Source organism: Aphis gossypii, chromosome 1 (assembly GCF_020184175.1).
Source record: "Aphis gossypii isolate Hap1 chromosome 1, ASM2018417v2, whole genome shotgun sequence".
Classification (NCBI taxonomy): Eukaryota; Metazoa; Arthropoda; class Insecta; order Hemiptera; family Aphididae; genus Aphis; species Aphis gossypii.
The window spans coordinates 27,252,933-27,270,493 of NC_065530.1; the positions used below are offsets into that span (position 1 = coordinate 27,252,933).

Below are 17,561 nucleotides of genomic sequence, written 5' to 3' on the forward strand. Positions count from 1 at the left end.
CGCTGCACCTAAGCAATGTTATCGTGTGCGGGTATCTAAATATTATTACTCGAATCAGTTGAATTGGCATATTATATCTATATTAATTTATGAAGTACGGGATGCAATATGTTATAATATATTTCATGGTCTGTATAGGTCCATGCCGTTGTTTTCCATGAAAATCTCTACGCCATTCTGATAACGCGACGAAGTAGGTCGACATTATTCCGATGTGTGCAGTATATACTATATAGTATAGGTAATGTTATACATTTTACTCTGCAACGGCCATAAACTGCCTGGAACCAGAAATTCCAATTACCAGTTTCCATTTCTTCCAGCAGATGTGTTTTAATTTTTTTTATTTTTACCTTCCAGCGTCTTTTCCCATATTCCGGTTTACTGGCGATTCGATTTCTTCGACCCACATCTTGGGTAAATATCGAACCAACATAATAATAATAATGTATACTTAACGACTCGTCGAGTCCAGTGTGCACATTATGCTGCATAATATTGTATTATTATTATACAGGAAGGTCGGCACTCGGCGGGTTGTTTCGACTGTTTTGAGTTTGTTAATTAGACATTATAAACATTCACGTTTATTTATTATTATTTTTTTTAATATAGACTTTAATATCACATCGGCATTGGTTAATTGAATTCAACTCATAACATTACAATTAAATAACATGATATTTTTTTCTTGATTATATACTGTGTTTAATACTTTAATATATAAGTACCTTGTAATTTGATATTTTGTAAGATCATAATATAATCGCTATAATTTTTTCAATGTTTCTAAACTCAAATTATTGATCAACACATCATCTTTGTTTTTATAGTTTTTAATCTAACATTTTTATAAAATAATTCTTATATTTTTAGTATAAATATGGTTTAATTAAATAGTGAATAAATTAAATTTATATTGGTGAATGTTTTTTTAGAAACCATCTGAATCATTCGGTATAAATACAAAGTATGTGTTACCAGCTACGATGTTTTATTATCTGATAATAAACGAAAACCAGTCTTCTATGTGCGTTATAGATCATTAAACTCGATTGCAAGTGTTTGTACTCTTAGAATAGTGAAATCATGACAAGAAACTGATGAGTTTACATAGTAGGTACCTACATTATAATATTGGCACAAATAAATTGATTAACTTTGACATTATTGAAAATTAAATTAAATTGTTATACATAATTTTTCCTAAATAGGTTTGATTGAAAAATTATATATATATATATAGGTAACCTTGATGAATATGAGGAATCGATTAAAATGCAAAACGTTTTGAAATTGTTTACATGTAAAACCATAAAGTATATTTTAATCATATGATATTTGAGTTCATTGAACTACAAATAAAATTGTCTAAATATATGAAGTCATTATGAAAATTTTAAAACATGTGTGTTGTATGTAAAAATGATAAATCCCTTTAATCCTGATTATGCGAATTCCGCGCCAGATTATGCTGATTATTTATTACTAGCAACTATGTTGGAACAAAAGACTGTAAACGTTAATCGATTGGTTTAGGAAAACACAATAAAAACGGGTCTTTGAGGTTAATGAAATACGATTTGAACAATGATCAATTCAATTTGTTTCGTTCGACAGAATTGCATTGGCTATTGATTTATTGCAAATCCGGGACTGCGTTATATGATTTTGTTGGCTCATGTCACACAACGTTTCCGGTTAAAATAGACTTTCCGATAGTCCTCTTGTTCACATTTTACTTCATCACATTAAATTATTGGTAAACAATAAAATTGGAATTTTATGTATTTCCAATTGGTTTAGATGAATGTAAAATACATTATTAATACCTTTTTACCATAATTATATGGTTATATGAGCAATTTTTATTTTGAGTTAATCATTTTTATATTATAAAGAGGACGTATACGAATATTATTTAGGTGTATTAAAAATTATATTTTTTCTAAAATATTATAATATATATATGTATATTTGAAGTTATAAATACTAATATTATACTATAATATTATGTAAATAATTTAAAAAAATTGATATTCACATCTATATAAGTATGATTTATTAATTATTATATCTATAATGATGTTAGTTTTTTTTTACAAATTTTAATATACCACGCTGACGCTGAATGTAAAAATTAAATAAATCAATACAACAATAATTTATTACGATTTGTATGACGGGTATCGGAATATTTTTATGATATGTTCATAGCAAAGAAAATATTAATCATTTGGAATTTTATACTATTATGGAAACTTGGTGGAGTATTTAAGATCGCCAATAAATAACAAGATGATATACGATATGAATTATAACTTGTAGATGGTTTTCTATCGATATGGTATAAAATTATTATAAATGCTATACAAAAAAAAAAAAAAAAAAAAAGTAATTAACTTAATTGTAAGCTCTTCTTTGCTTCCCAGTAAACAAATAACATATATATTCATCATAGAAAGCTGTTGACATTTTATCATGTGACTTCATATGAAACATTGACTGTCAAGAGCCCCCGAGTGAAATTTGTGTCATCAGTCGGTCTGAAAGAAAGCGGTCCTGGTACATTTGCCTCGGGGTCATCAGCTTCACCCCGCCGACTTTCCCACTGTCTAATGCGTCTAATGGGATAATTGATAGTAATGATAACCTTCAAAACGTTTGCTTACTTATAGAGTATTATACTATAATGATTAAAAAATTGTTGTAGCAAATGTTCGGAATTTGTCGATTTTAATTAAAATTTTATTTTTATTTTAATTGAATGTTTTACTATGTTTACACTGGTAAATGGTAATATACATATTAAAATCTTTATTATAACTACGGTCTATGATTATAATAAAAGAAAGTGATATATAGTTATGATCATGTCTTATAACTGATTAATTGAGTAATTAATGCATCCTTTTTTTGAATATAGTTGTAAGTCTAATATAATATATATAATGTTCGTGACATTAATATTAGCAATCATTATAAAGTACTTAAATAAGTAATTTCAAAATGCAATATTCGATTCCATAATATAATATAGGTTTAGTAAATAGTTTAAATAAAAGATTATAAACTCAAATCTTACATACTATTGTGCATTTGGATTTATATATTTATATTTATAATTTATACGATGTATTTAAATCTATAAATATTTTTAGAATCTAAATGAAACGTTAAATGTATCGGTTAGGTTAGGTTATGTGTTTTCTTTTCGTGTTTTAAAAATACTTATATCTTCAACTTCCAGTATGTTTACAGATAGAAAATTGTATGTAATTGGTAATTAAAATTCTTCATTCTTCTCTTAATAGTTAGAAAATTTATACATACATAAATAAATTGTAAGTTAAGAATTTAAGAATGTTCACGAAACACAAATTTTAGAAAAATACGATTTCATCGATTATATTTTTTTGTAATTAAAAAACTTATTATCATATATACTAGAAATTTACACCAAATAATGTTAATAGAATTTTTTAGGCATACTATAATTTTCAATATATTTTGGTTCTTTTTTAGCTAGGTATTTGTAGAAATTTAAAATTTTCTCTTTATTTTTTTTTTAAATTTTGTTAAAAATGTGTATGTTCTGTCGATAAACTTGAAAATACAATGCAAGCGTTTTTATAATATTAAGTAAATTATTTTAGTTACTTACTTAGTTTTTAATGGAATTAAAAAATACTCGTAAAGTTGAGCTTAAATCCCCATATTTTTTTTATAGGTGTTAGAAGTTAGAATTTTGATAAAATCGGATATTTACATACAAAATAACAACAGCATTCGTTAAAATCATAGATATTTACAAATCGTTTTGAAGTAAAAAATTTCAATTTGAATAGGTTAGATTTGAAAATTATACACAAGGTAAATATTTCATAAATTCATTATTCTTACTACACATACCTACCTAATGCTGATAGAAAAATATTAAAAATATTTTTAGTAATGTATTCTAATTGCCCCAGTTAGAATTGTTATTTGTGTACAATATATAATGATATTATTGTTGATTATAAATTTAACACATCCATTATAGTAACATATTTAATGATGATAGACATAACACCTACTATATAGCAGAGCGAGTTCCCCGTTTTTTTTAAAAAAAGTTAGGTAGCAAAAATATTGTACCATCTAAAAAACATAAAAAAAAAAAAGAGAAACTCTAGAGAATATTATGCTGTCACTTGGACATCATGATAAAAGTTTAATATTGAATATTTGTATAATACGTCATAAACTAACGCTTAATTTCACACACGTATTTTCGTGTTAAACGCGTGTTTACAAAAATTAGAGATGGTTGCATCGGTGTTGCAATTATTGATGAATGGGTATGTCATATTTTAAATGTTAATTTCTGCAGAGAAACTGGTAAAATTCAACTAAACCTTACGAAAAAGAAATACGTACCTATTTTATGAATATTGAATCAAAATTATTCAATACGTTAAATTTGATATATTGACGTATAAGTGATAATAATATATTAGAATATTATGATGTTTTTATTGTATTATATAATATAGATTATAATGTTTATATCGTATCACTTTTAAATTAATTTGAATATTTCATTTATGTAAAGACAATATGGACATAATATGCACAATATACTCGTATTTAATTTAAGTATAATACATGTATATCTTTAAATATTTAATAATATGAAAATGTGTATCAATAGGTCTATTTATTTAAAAAAAATTAATAAAATATAAATTTTTATACCTAAACAACTAAGTACAATAAATAAAAGCTAATGAAAATATTTACGGTCATATTAAATAATATTTTAACTAGAAAGTTAAATTTTTAATTAATATAACGAGTTTAATATTCATATTCTAAATAATAGTGACAGTTATATTATGTCTATGTAGGATACTAATATTTTAGTAAGTGTAGTCATTATTAAAAATTATATAGGATACAAATTATATTTACAGAAAATGGTTTAATATTGAAAAAAACTTTTGGAGAAACCACCCATTGACAAAACTCCTATAAGGTTTTAGATTAGGATAGATTTGGCTGTGTTAAATTGTTTGCGAGTTGTTTGGGTGGTTATTTAAAGAATAATAGTAATTTCATATATTTTTTAACGTAAAAACATATAAAATTGTATGAAGGTACAATTATTTTGGAAATCAAAAAATTATTAATATTAAATATTAAAAATATTGAAATTTTTAATTTTCCGTACCTAATATCAATATAATAGGTATAATAATATATTTTGTATTTTAATAAATTTAAATAAGCTCAATCCTTACCTATTCTATTGTAAGTTATATACTTATACATAAACGATTAATACATGTAAACATTTAATATTCAAACCTTAATGGCTTATTACTTTATTAGTACTAAAATATAATTAACTATAGATTATATTAAGCCAGTCCTAAAATAATAAAATCAGACCGTAACGGACGTTGAAAAAATTATTATAAAAAAAAATTTATACCTATCGAAAATAATAAATTTGTTTAACTTGGACTAATATATAAAATTATAAAAAAATAAATTCTAGCCTAACTGGATTGAAACTATAAAATGAAGTTAGAAATTCTTATCGTTTATTAAAATTACAAATTATAATCAACTATCACAATAATAATATAATCATATGTGAAGTATTTTCCATAAGAAGTAGAAATTCCAGATAGAAAATAAAACCTTTTTCTTAGTGTTACTGTGTTATAGATACACATCTTACTTCATTCTCTTTATTCACTTAATTCAATATAAAATATAATTTGTAGTAATTTGGTGCTACATTCAATAACTTTGATAAACATTCTATAAACGATATTAAGTGGAGTTTTAAAATTATTTAACAGTGGGATGTTGTTTTTGTCTTTAGAGAAAGTATTGAATGATTACGATCAAAGATGTGGCATTGAACTTTTCAAGCATTTATTCTACTCATAAACGCAATTGTCTCAATTACAATAAAAAAAAAAAATACTAAGGGTGCTTAGCTTTGTATTTTCTTGGCATTTAAAATAATAATTAATAAGTTTAATGAATTTTTCGAGAAAAAATACTGAATAACAATTTAAAATTTAATGATAAGTTTATTATAATTTTATTATCTTCATATCTTAAGTTACTACACATGGTTATATGTATTTTTTGATAGAGTGTATAATTTACATTTTTCATTTGTCTATTAATTAATCGGAAAAACTCAACTTAATAAATAATACTCTGAGTGTATTGTTTTATAAACAAAGGTTTTAATACATGAACAATATTGGAGGATGCTATTACACTTAATTGCGTTATAAATTTACGGTTTACTCCAAAAAATATTTAATATTTAAAAAAGATAAATTTATTTTTAAAAATTGTTCTAAATCTATAATATAATATGATTTAAGAATGATATTGTAAGGTGGCATAATACTTAAAGAATTAATTATTATATAGTTGAAACTTTTTCTGTTATTAATGACATTTTATCGTCGAATATCATATTGTGCTAAGTATGTATTTCATTGATTTAAACTAACTTTATTCATTTATATTTTAGTAAATAACATACTATCGTTACTTAACTATTAAAATTTTAAAAATGTTATCTTCAAGTTTAGTATGAAATCGTAGTATATTTTGGTATAAAAACTATAATTTTTTAATATTTATCTATCTATTTAAATTAATATTTCAAAATATATTATTCAATTCTTAAAAATAACACTACATACCACTGCAGAAATTATTGATAGAGATGTTATTAATAAACTCAAATATAAGTGCATAATATATATATAATATATATCAGTAAAACAAAAAGTATTAACGTCGACCAAAATGTTTTTAATCGGGATAATTCATTTTTTATTGCTGTATTTTTGGAGGTAAAAGTTATTTAAACTCAAAATTTTATATTTTAAGATTAATAAAATATTTTTTTTTATAAAACTTAAAAAGTATCAAATAGGTTAATAAAAATAAATTATATATTTTTTATTATAAATTATGGTTAATCTAAGGATTACACATAATTTAAGTGGTTTTAGCTCAGAAAGGTTACAGAAAAGTAATAAAACAATATATATTTGTAGTATGTATTGTATTGAAAACGTATTTTAATTATTTAAACACACAACCAATTCACTTTTATGCTACCAAATCATTAAAATATCCAATTATTGAAATTACTTCCAAAAATAAGAAAACTTAACAATATCAATAATAAAACAATATGCATAATACACAGTTTAGAGCTCTTAAGTATTATATTTTATCTTATTAGTTAGTGATATATTTGTATTTAGTTTAGTTTTAGAAATGAATCGAAACTTACATTTAAAAAGTGAATTTTTATCTGGATTTTAGTTCCGTCGAAATAAATAGCACGTGTATCACAATCGCACTTCACCACCACAAAAAAAAAATTAAAAATATTTAAATAAAAAAATTTAATTTAATTGGTTTTAATTTACGTTTAAGAAAAAAAACCAAAACCAAAATACCAATGTAAAAACACCCTATTCATCACAAAAGATACCGGCAATAATATACGATTAAAAAAAAATATCTGAGCGCATTCGAAGTTAACGGACAAGTGTGTCAGGCAAAACAATAAGACGGTATGGTTGTTGATAGCGGTGGCGGCACCGACCATTTCTCCGGAGGAAGTTCCCTCTCACTGTCGGTCGGTTAAGGTTGAGGTCGTTAAGTAATGAAATTATTAATATCAGTCAACGATCTTTCTTTTTTTCCGCAGACTAGTTTTAAGCACACCGGGATTAATAAAAAATAATTGAAATAATTTTCTGAGATATCTTGGTGTCAAATGCAGTATATTATAATAGCTAGAATAGAGATTTAGAGCCAACAAGTTAATAATAAAATTGGCATAAAACATCGCGCATATATCTTTAAATGTTAACTATAAAAATGTTATTATTCTATTAACGCAAATCAACGGTTCAGGAATTTACAGGTTTTAAAATCCATTTAAGCTTCTTATTGGTTATTCCATAAATTTAATATAATCTTGTACTTCTTATTATACATTTATTTTTTTTATGTAAATAGTGAACAATAAAATTCGTTGAAAAAGCTAATTGAATATAAATTGAAAACATTTCATTTATAAGAAAGTTGTGGGTACTTTAACTTTTTTTTAAAAGAGTTTTCAAAGAAATAGTAAAAAGATAAGTACATAGTATATTATAAGTTATAAGTTTTAACTAATAAGTAATAACAACGACGGCTATCAGCGTCAAATTCGCCTTTTTTTAAAAATAAATGTATTAAGACAAGTATAACATCTAATTTAATAACAACTAAAATTAAACAGTTTTTAATCTTTAAGTGTTATTATTATTTAAAACTCATTATAGCCATCATCATAATAGTATAAAGAAAGTCGAATAAAAAGTTTTTTTTTAATAATTATATTTCTAATTATTCTTATAATAATAATAACACTTAAATTCTCGTAGTCACCAATAATAATTTAAAAATAATCTTTAATAAATACTTAGATTCCGTACATTATAAATAATAATCTTTTATATTAATTTTACAGACTGTAGAGTCTGTAAACTGTTATAATTTATAGTAATATTAATGTTATATTATATAAATAAACAGTTCAGCTTTGAAATGTATTAAATAAATATTTAAAAGTTGGTTATTGTAAGTACATTTTTTCTGAAATCTACAAAATTAGAAATTTCTAATCGGTTTTAGATAATTGTTAAAAATTTGTATATAAATAATTATCAGTAACAGGAATCAAGTAAAAATAAATTATTATATACTTAAAAATGCAGTAATCCCAGTAAAATATGTGAATAATATTATTATATTTAACCTTAGAATATTAGTTATAAATATTAGTACCTATTTTATATTCCATGCTAGCAATAATATACCTACTGCTACAATAACACTTTAGATTACCTATGTAAAAATCAAAAGCAATTTAATTAAATATTATTAAAAATGCATCCAAAATTGTTATTTTTGAGCTACAGTAATTATTCAAAAATATCATAAAATAATAAAAAAAGCTTAAAAATTAATTAATAATAGTCTCAAATATAGTACAAATTATTCTAAACCCTACTCGTTTTAAAATTCATCCAAACTAGATCATTTTTACTGAAACATATTAGAAACTTAGTATTATAGGTACCATATATACATAATGAAATTGAGCTGTTCTACTTTATATGAACCGTGTTCACTGACTTTGAAAATTAGTCGAAACTTAGTATTTTACATACTATCTTGAAAACAAAGGACTTTATTTTATTAATTTAAATAATACGAACTCTTTTAGTTGTTTCTACTTATAAAATTAACAATTATATTAATATTGCATTAATTTGTTAGGTCATTAAATGTGTTAAAATGTTAATTAACTATACTGAGCTATGCAATTTTAAATGATACTAATTTATATGGTTTTCAAATATGTTCACATTTCACTTATTCAGTGAGCCAAATATTTTCAATATTCTTAGAAACCTACACTATCCATATTGGTCTTTCATGAAATTGAGATTATGTAATAAATACATACAAAAACGATCTGAATATACCAAAATTGTGAAATATGTAAAATAAATGCACTAAAAATATTGTTGATATTATAAATAATATTGAGATAAAGAAAATAAATTAAAACAAATGACCAAAAACATATATGTATACCTAACTATTAAAAAATTCCATCAAAACTTTTTGAAAACTATGTTAGTGCGTATTGTGATATGTATGTTAGTAAAAAAATAGATATACCTACCTATATTATGAATTATTTTGAACTACCTATTATTTATCTTAATTATTTATTAAGTATAATTGTGTATTTGTGTATGTATAACATTTAATTTATATGTTTACCAATACGATTACCTATTTATCAATTAATTTAAATAAGTTATGCTACAGTTAATCTCGAATGATATTAATCGTTAGTTGAACACTTAAACACTCATTAGTTATACAACGTTATTCATCTATATTATTTAAGTAAATATTTTTGCAATATGTTTCCAATTTATCATATACAAGTTTTAGAATAACTAATGTGTATAGTTATTTACATTTCTTAATATTTCCAATAGATGAATTATTTAAATATTATTATCATATAACAATATACATAAACATTTAATATTCTCACGGTCATACTACTCATACTAGATAACTTAGTTAATATTAAGAATTAGATAGCTGAATATAGGATGTCTATAAAGTAATACAGTTTATTAAATAGGAATCTATATCATTTAGAGTGTGAACTATAATGTTTATGACGGCACATGAATTCTCGAATCATAAAATGTAAAAATGTCAGTAGATATTTGTTATACTTTCACGAATAAAATAAGTAATTACCTACTTATACTTCTGTAGTAAATCCATTAAATGAGAAAATTGTGATTTAAATTTAATTTTTATACCTAATTGTTTTTTTATTTTGCCCAATTTTATGATAGAATATAAATAAAAATGGCTCATTAATTAAAAATAAAATAATAGGAGCATGAACAACATTAGGTAAATAAAGTTTTTATACATTATATAAATTTAGCTATAACATTAGGTATATATATATATATATAAATATAGGGACCTTATAAACATATTATTTATAAATAATATCCTATTGATAATGCATTTAGTGTTTATCAAAAAGTTATTATTTTTAAATTTTATATAAACAGAAGACTAAATTGATATACATAATATAATATTATAATATTCATAATTCATATTATAATTTTAATGAATGCAATTTTTTTTGATAAATAAATTTAAAAGAGAAAATATACATTATTTGATACATAGATCTTTTGAAATATTATTGTATTAAAAATATTATGTATTGGTAGAAGTTGTAATTGTTTAGGTAATTGGTTTGGTTATTTTAATAGTTTAATATTTTTGTATCGTGCATACTTTTATATTGTATAATAATTAATAATATTATATTAGTTTAAATATATATCAAACAATAATATTAAAATATTGCATTTAGTTTTAACACGCATAAATATATTTTCATATACACACGATGTATTGATGTCAAAAGTGAATAAATTTCATACCTACTTATTTAATAATTAATAAGTAATAGACATGGGGCCACATAAATTTCAACTCTAATTTGAAGAACAGATTTAATTATAGATATAAACGACAATGAAATTACAAAATGATACTAAATCAAAATTTTCGACCGTAACGAAGAATATATTATGTAAAAAAAACCTCGAAAAATATTTAATTTATGTGTTTTTTTATGAAATTTTATTTCTAAAAATACATATTATAGCTGTTTATCATTTATTCTTCAAGACTAAAATATTAAATAGGATTTAACAAAGGAATATAGAATATATCGTATATATATTTTATGTACGATATTTTGTTGTACACTTTTTAGTGATTCAGAAATTTCATTTTTTCATAACGCGGGGTATATATTATTGGTAGGTATTATAGTGAACTTACTGTAGTGGGTAGTATAATATACTTACTACAATCTACTTATCACAATAGTCGTTGTATGGAATTAAAACCACATAATTATTGATAGGTACTTGAACAGCTAGACATGTTTATCAGAGATTATAGGTGTATAACGTACCTATATTTTATATTATAATTACCACTTGTTTGGGTGTTGATATCTCATTATTTTGTACGGTTATGAAAGCGAGTTGAATATCGAGAGTTAAGTGTAACGTACATTAAATTGTTAGCTTTTTGAATGTAAACGTTTTACGGGCAAAAGGCGGAAAAAGTATAATCGTCTTTTATTAAGGTTTAATTGAGCACGCTTGGTGGTTTTTATGTACCTAGATACATAAAAGTATAATACTCTAATATAATTCTAATTGTCTAGTAATCATTTATCAGTGTCTTTAAGTTGTACGATTTTTGGGAAGTTGAACAAAACAATGTGATTTTATGAGTTTAATGATTAGGTACTGTCCATTATTATTTATTGGGTATTTGTGAAATTATCAGCATATTATCTAATATGCGAGTTTAAAACAGATAAAAGTGTTAAATAGAGTTTTATATTTTAGATTTTCGTCGAACAAAAACATCAAAAACCTTTCAACAACACCTATAGGTATATACAATATTATTTAAAATTTAAATAACACAGTATAGTTTTTTTTTCAAAAAAATTAAATAATAAAACGAAATTTGCGTATTAAGAATAATTACATATTATGCGTTTGTTAAAATATTTTGATTGAAATTAATGTGTCATTTCACGTTTCAGGGTTGATCTGAGATGCAAACGAGACTACAAAAAAAGTCTAGATACCTATAGGAAATTATATTAGTTTTAGTAGGTAATATTCTACATAAATTTGATATAATAATAAACTTGACCCACACATATATATTTATGACGTGTACCTAATCATAAACATTTATGTGATTCGACCGTTAACGATTTTGGCCTGAATTCGACAAACGACTAAATAATAATATCGGAATAAATGACGTTTTGATATACCTACGTATGTATCATATAGGTATTAGGTACAATTTGATTTCGGTTTAAAGTAAAACTCATATTGTTATGGCTGTTACTAATATCAGTATACTGTTACACTCAGTCTAGATAAAAACTAAAAAGATGGTTCGAATACTCGACTTTACATAAAACCCATTCACCACATCATTAAGTACCTATTCAAAACCTACAAAACGCTTGAAAAATTTATATCTTTTTTAAAAAAAAAAGTAAAAAGAATATTCAACATTTAGACTATGATACTATTTGAATTATAGATTTTAAAAATATGTATTACGTTTAAAATGTATCCATCATAAACATTCTCAAGATCATAACAGTCATGTACCCAGATATATACAAATACTATAAATATATTAAATGGTAAACAAAAAATAAACATATATTATTTCAAAATCAATTATTATTTTGTGTCACATAATTTTGTTCTGTTTTTCGTTTTTTAGATGGAAATATAAGAATCTACCAATCGGATAATCGTCATTTTATGATGATTTAAGAAATGTGATCGTAATTGTGATGTATATAGTAACTTCTATAATTAGTTAGATACCTAAATGAGTGTTACTCAAAAAATAATTTCTATCCATTCACTTACATCGCCAGCGAGGTTGTATTTAGAGAGGTACTACAGGACACTGTTACTCCGGACGGCTATTTTTTTTATATTTAAGTTATATACAATTTGTATTTGGTACAATGACGGGTTTTTTTTGTTTTTTTTTTTTACTACCCCGGGGTGGAAAATTCCTAAATACGGTTCATCTGATCACCAGTGGTTCAAACGTACCAGCTTAAACACTATTTGCCGTACTTGATACCATATCGGATTGAAAACAATAAAACTAATGTCGTTGACAGAAAAAAAGGTAAAAAAGTGTCAGTTTTCTGTGAACAATCCGCCGTCGATAAACGGCCAACATATTGCTCTAGCGCCATCTACATAACAGACAATGTGGTGATGACGTGCTATCGTGCGAGAATTCTGACCGTTTGACGTACCGTCACAACTAGAGAGCGCTGTACTATACGCAAAGCCTATTTAAAACGCGATATTCGTACGGTCTGTAAATATCGTAATAATGGGTGCATTATTATAATAATATAATAACCAAAATTGTGATAAAATACAAAAATAAAAAATATTGACGAATAATTAATAAGAAAAAAAAATTATCGTCTGATCGATTCGGTACGGTACTTTTTAATATTTCATCGGTTTAAATATTTAACAACGTTTGTTTCTATATCATGGTCGAGCAATATTATCGAATAAAATAAATCAACCCTGCTTGTTTGCATTACAAGAATTCGACAAGTCTATATTATTATGTTCGGTAAACATATACCTACTGGCTAGTGTTGTCGAGTTTTAAATATGGTTTTGGACATAAAATAGATACCATTGTCAGTCTATTGGTATTATCTAAGTAGGTACCTATTACATAACCTAGACGTGTTTTAAATGGTCCATAAGATCGTAATTATTTTTAATTCAATTCCGGAAATACTTACTACCAAAGTGCTAAATATTATTTTGTTTAATATATGATATAACCACTTTAGCGTTCCGTTTTTTTCGATACCTTTACTACTTATTTCTTATTATAAATGTTTCATACTTTAATACTGGTAAACAAGCAGTTTAGTGTAATTTTTTTGAATCGCCAATTTCAGCACTATATGTTATGTACAGCACCAATCATTTTATTGTCCTAATCTATCGTAACCTATAGTGACTTTATTTAATTATGTTTGTATAGATTTACAAATCGATCACGTATTATAGATCTACAGCTTCCTAAGCTTCACTACATTATTGTAACCACAATAACTGAATAACAGTATAACAAAATTGGTTAGGGTGTATTTTAAGCTGCTTGTGGGTTATTTAAGATTAGTTTCTCTACCACTGAATACAGCTATTTGATAACAAAGATCACGAAAAAATAAAAGTAATTGAAAAATAATTTATCAATATAAATTAATGATTTGATAAAAACGGTCATTTGTCTGTATACATTATATTTTGTCTATAACGGGCTGCAATGTTATAACATGTTATGCCTAAACGTATCAATTGTCCTATTTCAGTATTTTCCGATATTTTCCTGATAAAAATTTTTTTATCCAACACTCAAAAGATGTATTTATTGATCAATCGATATTTAACATAATCTGCAAATCGAAAACTTAATCGAGTATTTTATTTTTAATTATTATAATTATTTCCAACGTATTAATTAATTCACAATGATATGCATTTTTAAAAAAACTAAATGATTTTGTAGTATATTTTGGTAGGAGTAAAATTCTTCAAATGTCCTTTTAAAAATACATTATTTTAACTTTTAAGAAATCTTAATTTCAAACCTATTGTGGTTTTATAGTTACAACTTATAATAAAACTAGGCTATACATTAGCAGGGGTCTTTATTTCTTCAAACATTTTGTTTGAACGCCGTATATACATCGATTACAATTAATATAATTCACAGTAATATAGTTACTTCTGTGATAATTATTTACATATATGCTTTAAGTAATTTAAAGTTCAAACGTTTCAAATTTTATCCTCTTAAGTCACACTTTATGATTTATTAGATATGTTTTTTTACTTGGAACTTATTAATTATAAGTGAAAATTATAAGACCGCGGAGTATGTTATTTATTATTTGTACTTGTAAATAAAATGTATCCTAAAACTATAATAGAACATTAAAAAAGAAATTCAGATTGAATCAGTTAAAAATACTAATTTGTGCTAATGTTTTCGACCAAGTTAAATAATATTATGTCTGTAATTAGGTGTTAAATATAATGAAAGTTATTTCCATAAAAAGTAGCTTGTAAAATATAACGTAATTTTGATAAGTGATTGTTTGTATGTAACGGTTGTGATTTTTATGCAATCACCACTAATTATTTTACACTTTTAAAATGTGATAACAGCATTTTTTTAATTTTATTTTACGTAAAATGTAATTTAAATCACTGTTAAAACCTTGAATCATCCATAAAACAAAAAAAAAGAGAATACTGAAATGTAACGTGCACGTCGTGCAAACCACATTTTGGTAAATTAATGAAATATTATAATATTAATTTTAATTTAACATTTTTAACCACATTATGTTAACTTTTTATAAATACCCGAATAATACATAGTCAAATCAATTAAATAAAAAATAATAATAATATTTTAATATTTTATAATTAATGATAATATTTGAGTAAAATGACTTTGGTGCAAGTTATACAATCAATATTAACTATGATAATATTTAGTAATAATGGATAATGATTTTATGACTAAAATTATTTAGTTATATTTAGTTTAGAGTATTATACGCCAGAAAACATCAATAACCTTGGAAACAAAGCGTTTTACAACTAATAGCGTCAACCACTTTAACATCTACTCGGGATGAAAAAATTGTTTTCAAACAATTTAAAAGTTTAAGGAGTTTTGTACTAATTTAACATTTAATATCTTTAAGGTAACAATAAATGTATAATGAATGTTTATAATTAAATATTATTTCGTTTTTCATTTGTTATATTTTATCAACAGTTTTGTTTTAGTGCTTATTTAGATTAGATCACAAAACAAATAGATTTTGTAAGACACTTTAAATATTTTTCTTGTCTTACAATTATTTTAATCGACTTTAATTTCAGACTAATAAGACACTATTTTTAAAATATCTTCGGGAAAATTGATTTAAAGAATTATTTAAATTAACTATAGATACACAACTTAAAAAAAAAACACTATGTAAATACTTTTGTACATATTTTCTATTGTTATTGGAGTGTTGTGTTCAATTTAAAAATATTAATTGTGTTTTATTAATCAACATCGGATCTGGAATAACATTTTAATAAATCGATATTTTGAAAACTTTTCATAAAAATACTATTATTATAATATAGAAAACAATAATTTTATGTTACTTAAACCGTATACTTACATATACCTACATATAACCTATGTACGTATAATATAAAGCCACACGTATAAACGTTATTTTAATAGATTACCTATTATATTGGCTATTTTTAAAACTTTTTATTTAAATAATCGTTCTAATGGAAATATTGTTAAAATTATTTTAGTATAATATAGTCACTTACTTGGAAGCTAAATGAAGAACATTGCAACCGTCCACATCTTTTTCGGTAGGCTTACATCCCGAGTACCTGATCAACCATTCCACGCAAGCTACGTGCCCGTTGATGGACGCCTCGTGCAAGGCTGTGTACCCTACGGACGATTTTTTGTTCAGGTTTCTTATACCGTGAATTTTCAAAAACCTACAAACGAAACCGTTGATATTATTATTTATACGGTAAATCGCAATATAAATAAATATACGCGTACAGCGAACGCACGTCATGTCAATATGTTATAATATTATAACGTATTAATTAATAAATAATAATAACAGTTAAATGGGGCAAAATTGAAATTGATATCGTAAATTATTATTATAAGTACATATCCGTCCATCGTATCACCTCAGCACGGACAACTGTCCGTTCCTGGCGGCATAATGCGATCCCATTGCGCCACGCGAGTCCTCGGCCTGCAGACGGTTAATGTCGGTGCCGGCTATGAAGCCCAAGAAATTGAAGTCGCCCGTCCGGCAGGCGCGTAAAACTTCCGCGTTCAGCTGTTTGTTGCTGATCAACAGCACTTGTCGGTCGTTGTACATGTAAGACGCGTCGGACATGACTGCGGAAACCGTTGTGAGCGAACCCAACAGAAAAGAATGAAAACGGACGGCGAACAAAACGGAAATAATCCTCTCGGCCGTGTTACGGCGATCTCTGCACATGTATTATACACACTCCGCGCCGCTGTAGAGATGCGGATCGGCGACGGCGGCTAATGTTTCGAAACGATTTCGTAACTTTGCCGCGGCCGACGAGCGCGCGCGACTTTTACGGTCCGCGTGATTTCGTGTTCGTCGATCGTTGAATTCGATAAAACGCCCGCGAGTTAAGCTT

The 17,561-nt window shown here is 24.8% G+C and overlaps 1 protein-coding gene across 3 annotated transcripts in view; it reads right to left on the reverse strand.

The window, feature by feature from the left end:
- Nucleotides 1-17,561, reverse strand: part of LOC114129872 (uncharacterized) — a 69,844-nt gene that overhangs the window by 51,364 nt on the left and 919 nt on the right. The window contains exons 1-2 of one of the 3 annotated variants that reach the window (XM_050198989.1): nt 17,070-17,299; nt 16,686-16,865 (exon numbers count right to left, since the gene is read on the reverse strand). In XM_050198989.1, coding sequence (XP_050054946.1) covers nt 16,686-16,865; nt 17,070-17,284 — 395 coding nt within the window. In that variant the 5' untranslated portion in view covers nt 17,285-17,299. Of the gene's footprint in view, nt 1-7,327; nt 7,601-16,685; nt 16,866-17,069; nt 17,300-17,561 lie in introns of those variants that run through there. The other 2 variants (XM_050198990.1, XM_050199001.1) reach the window with 2 other exon arrangements.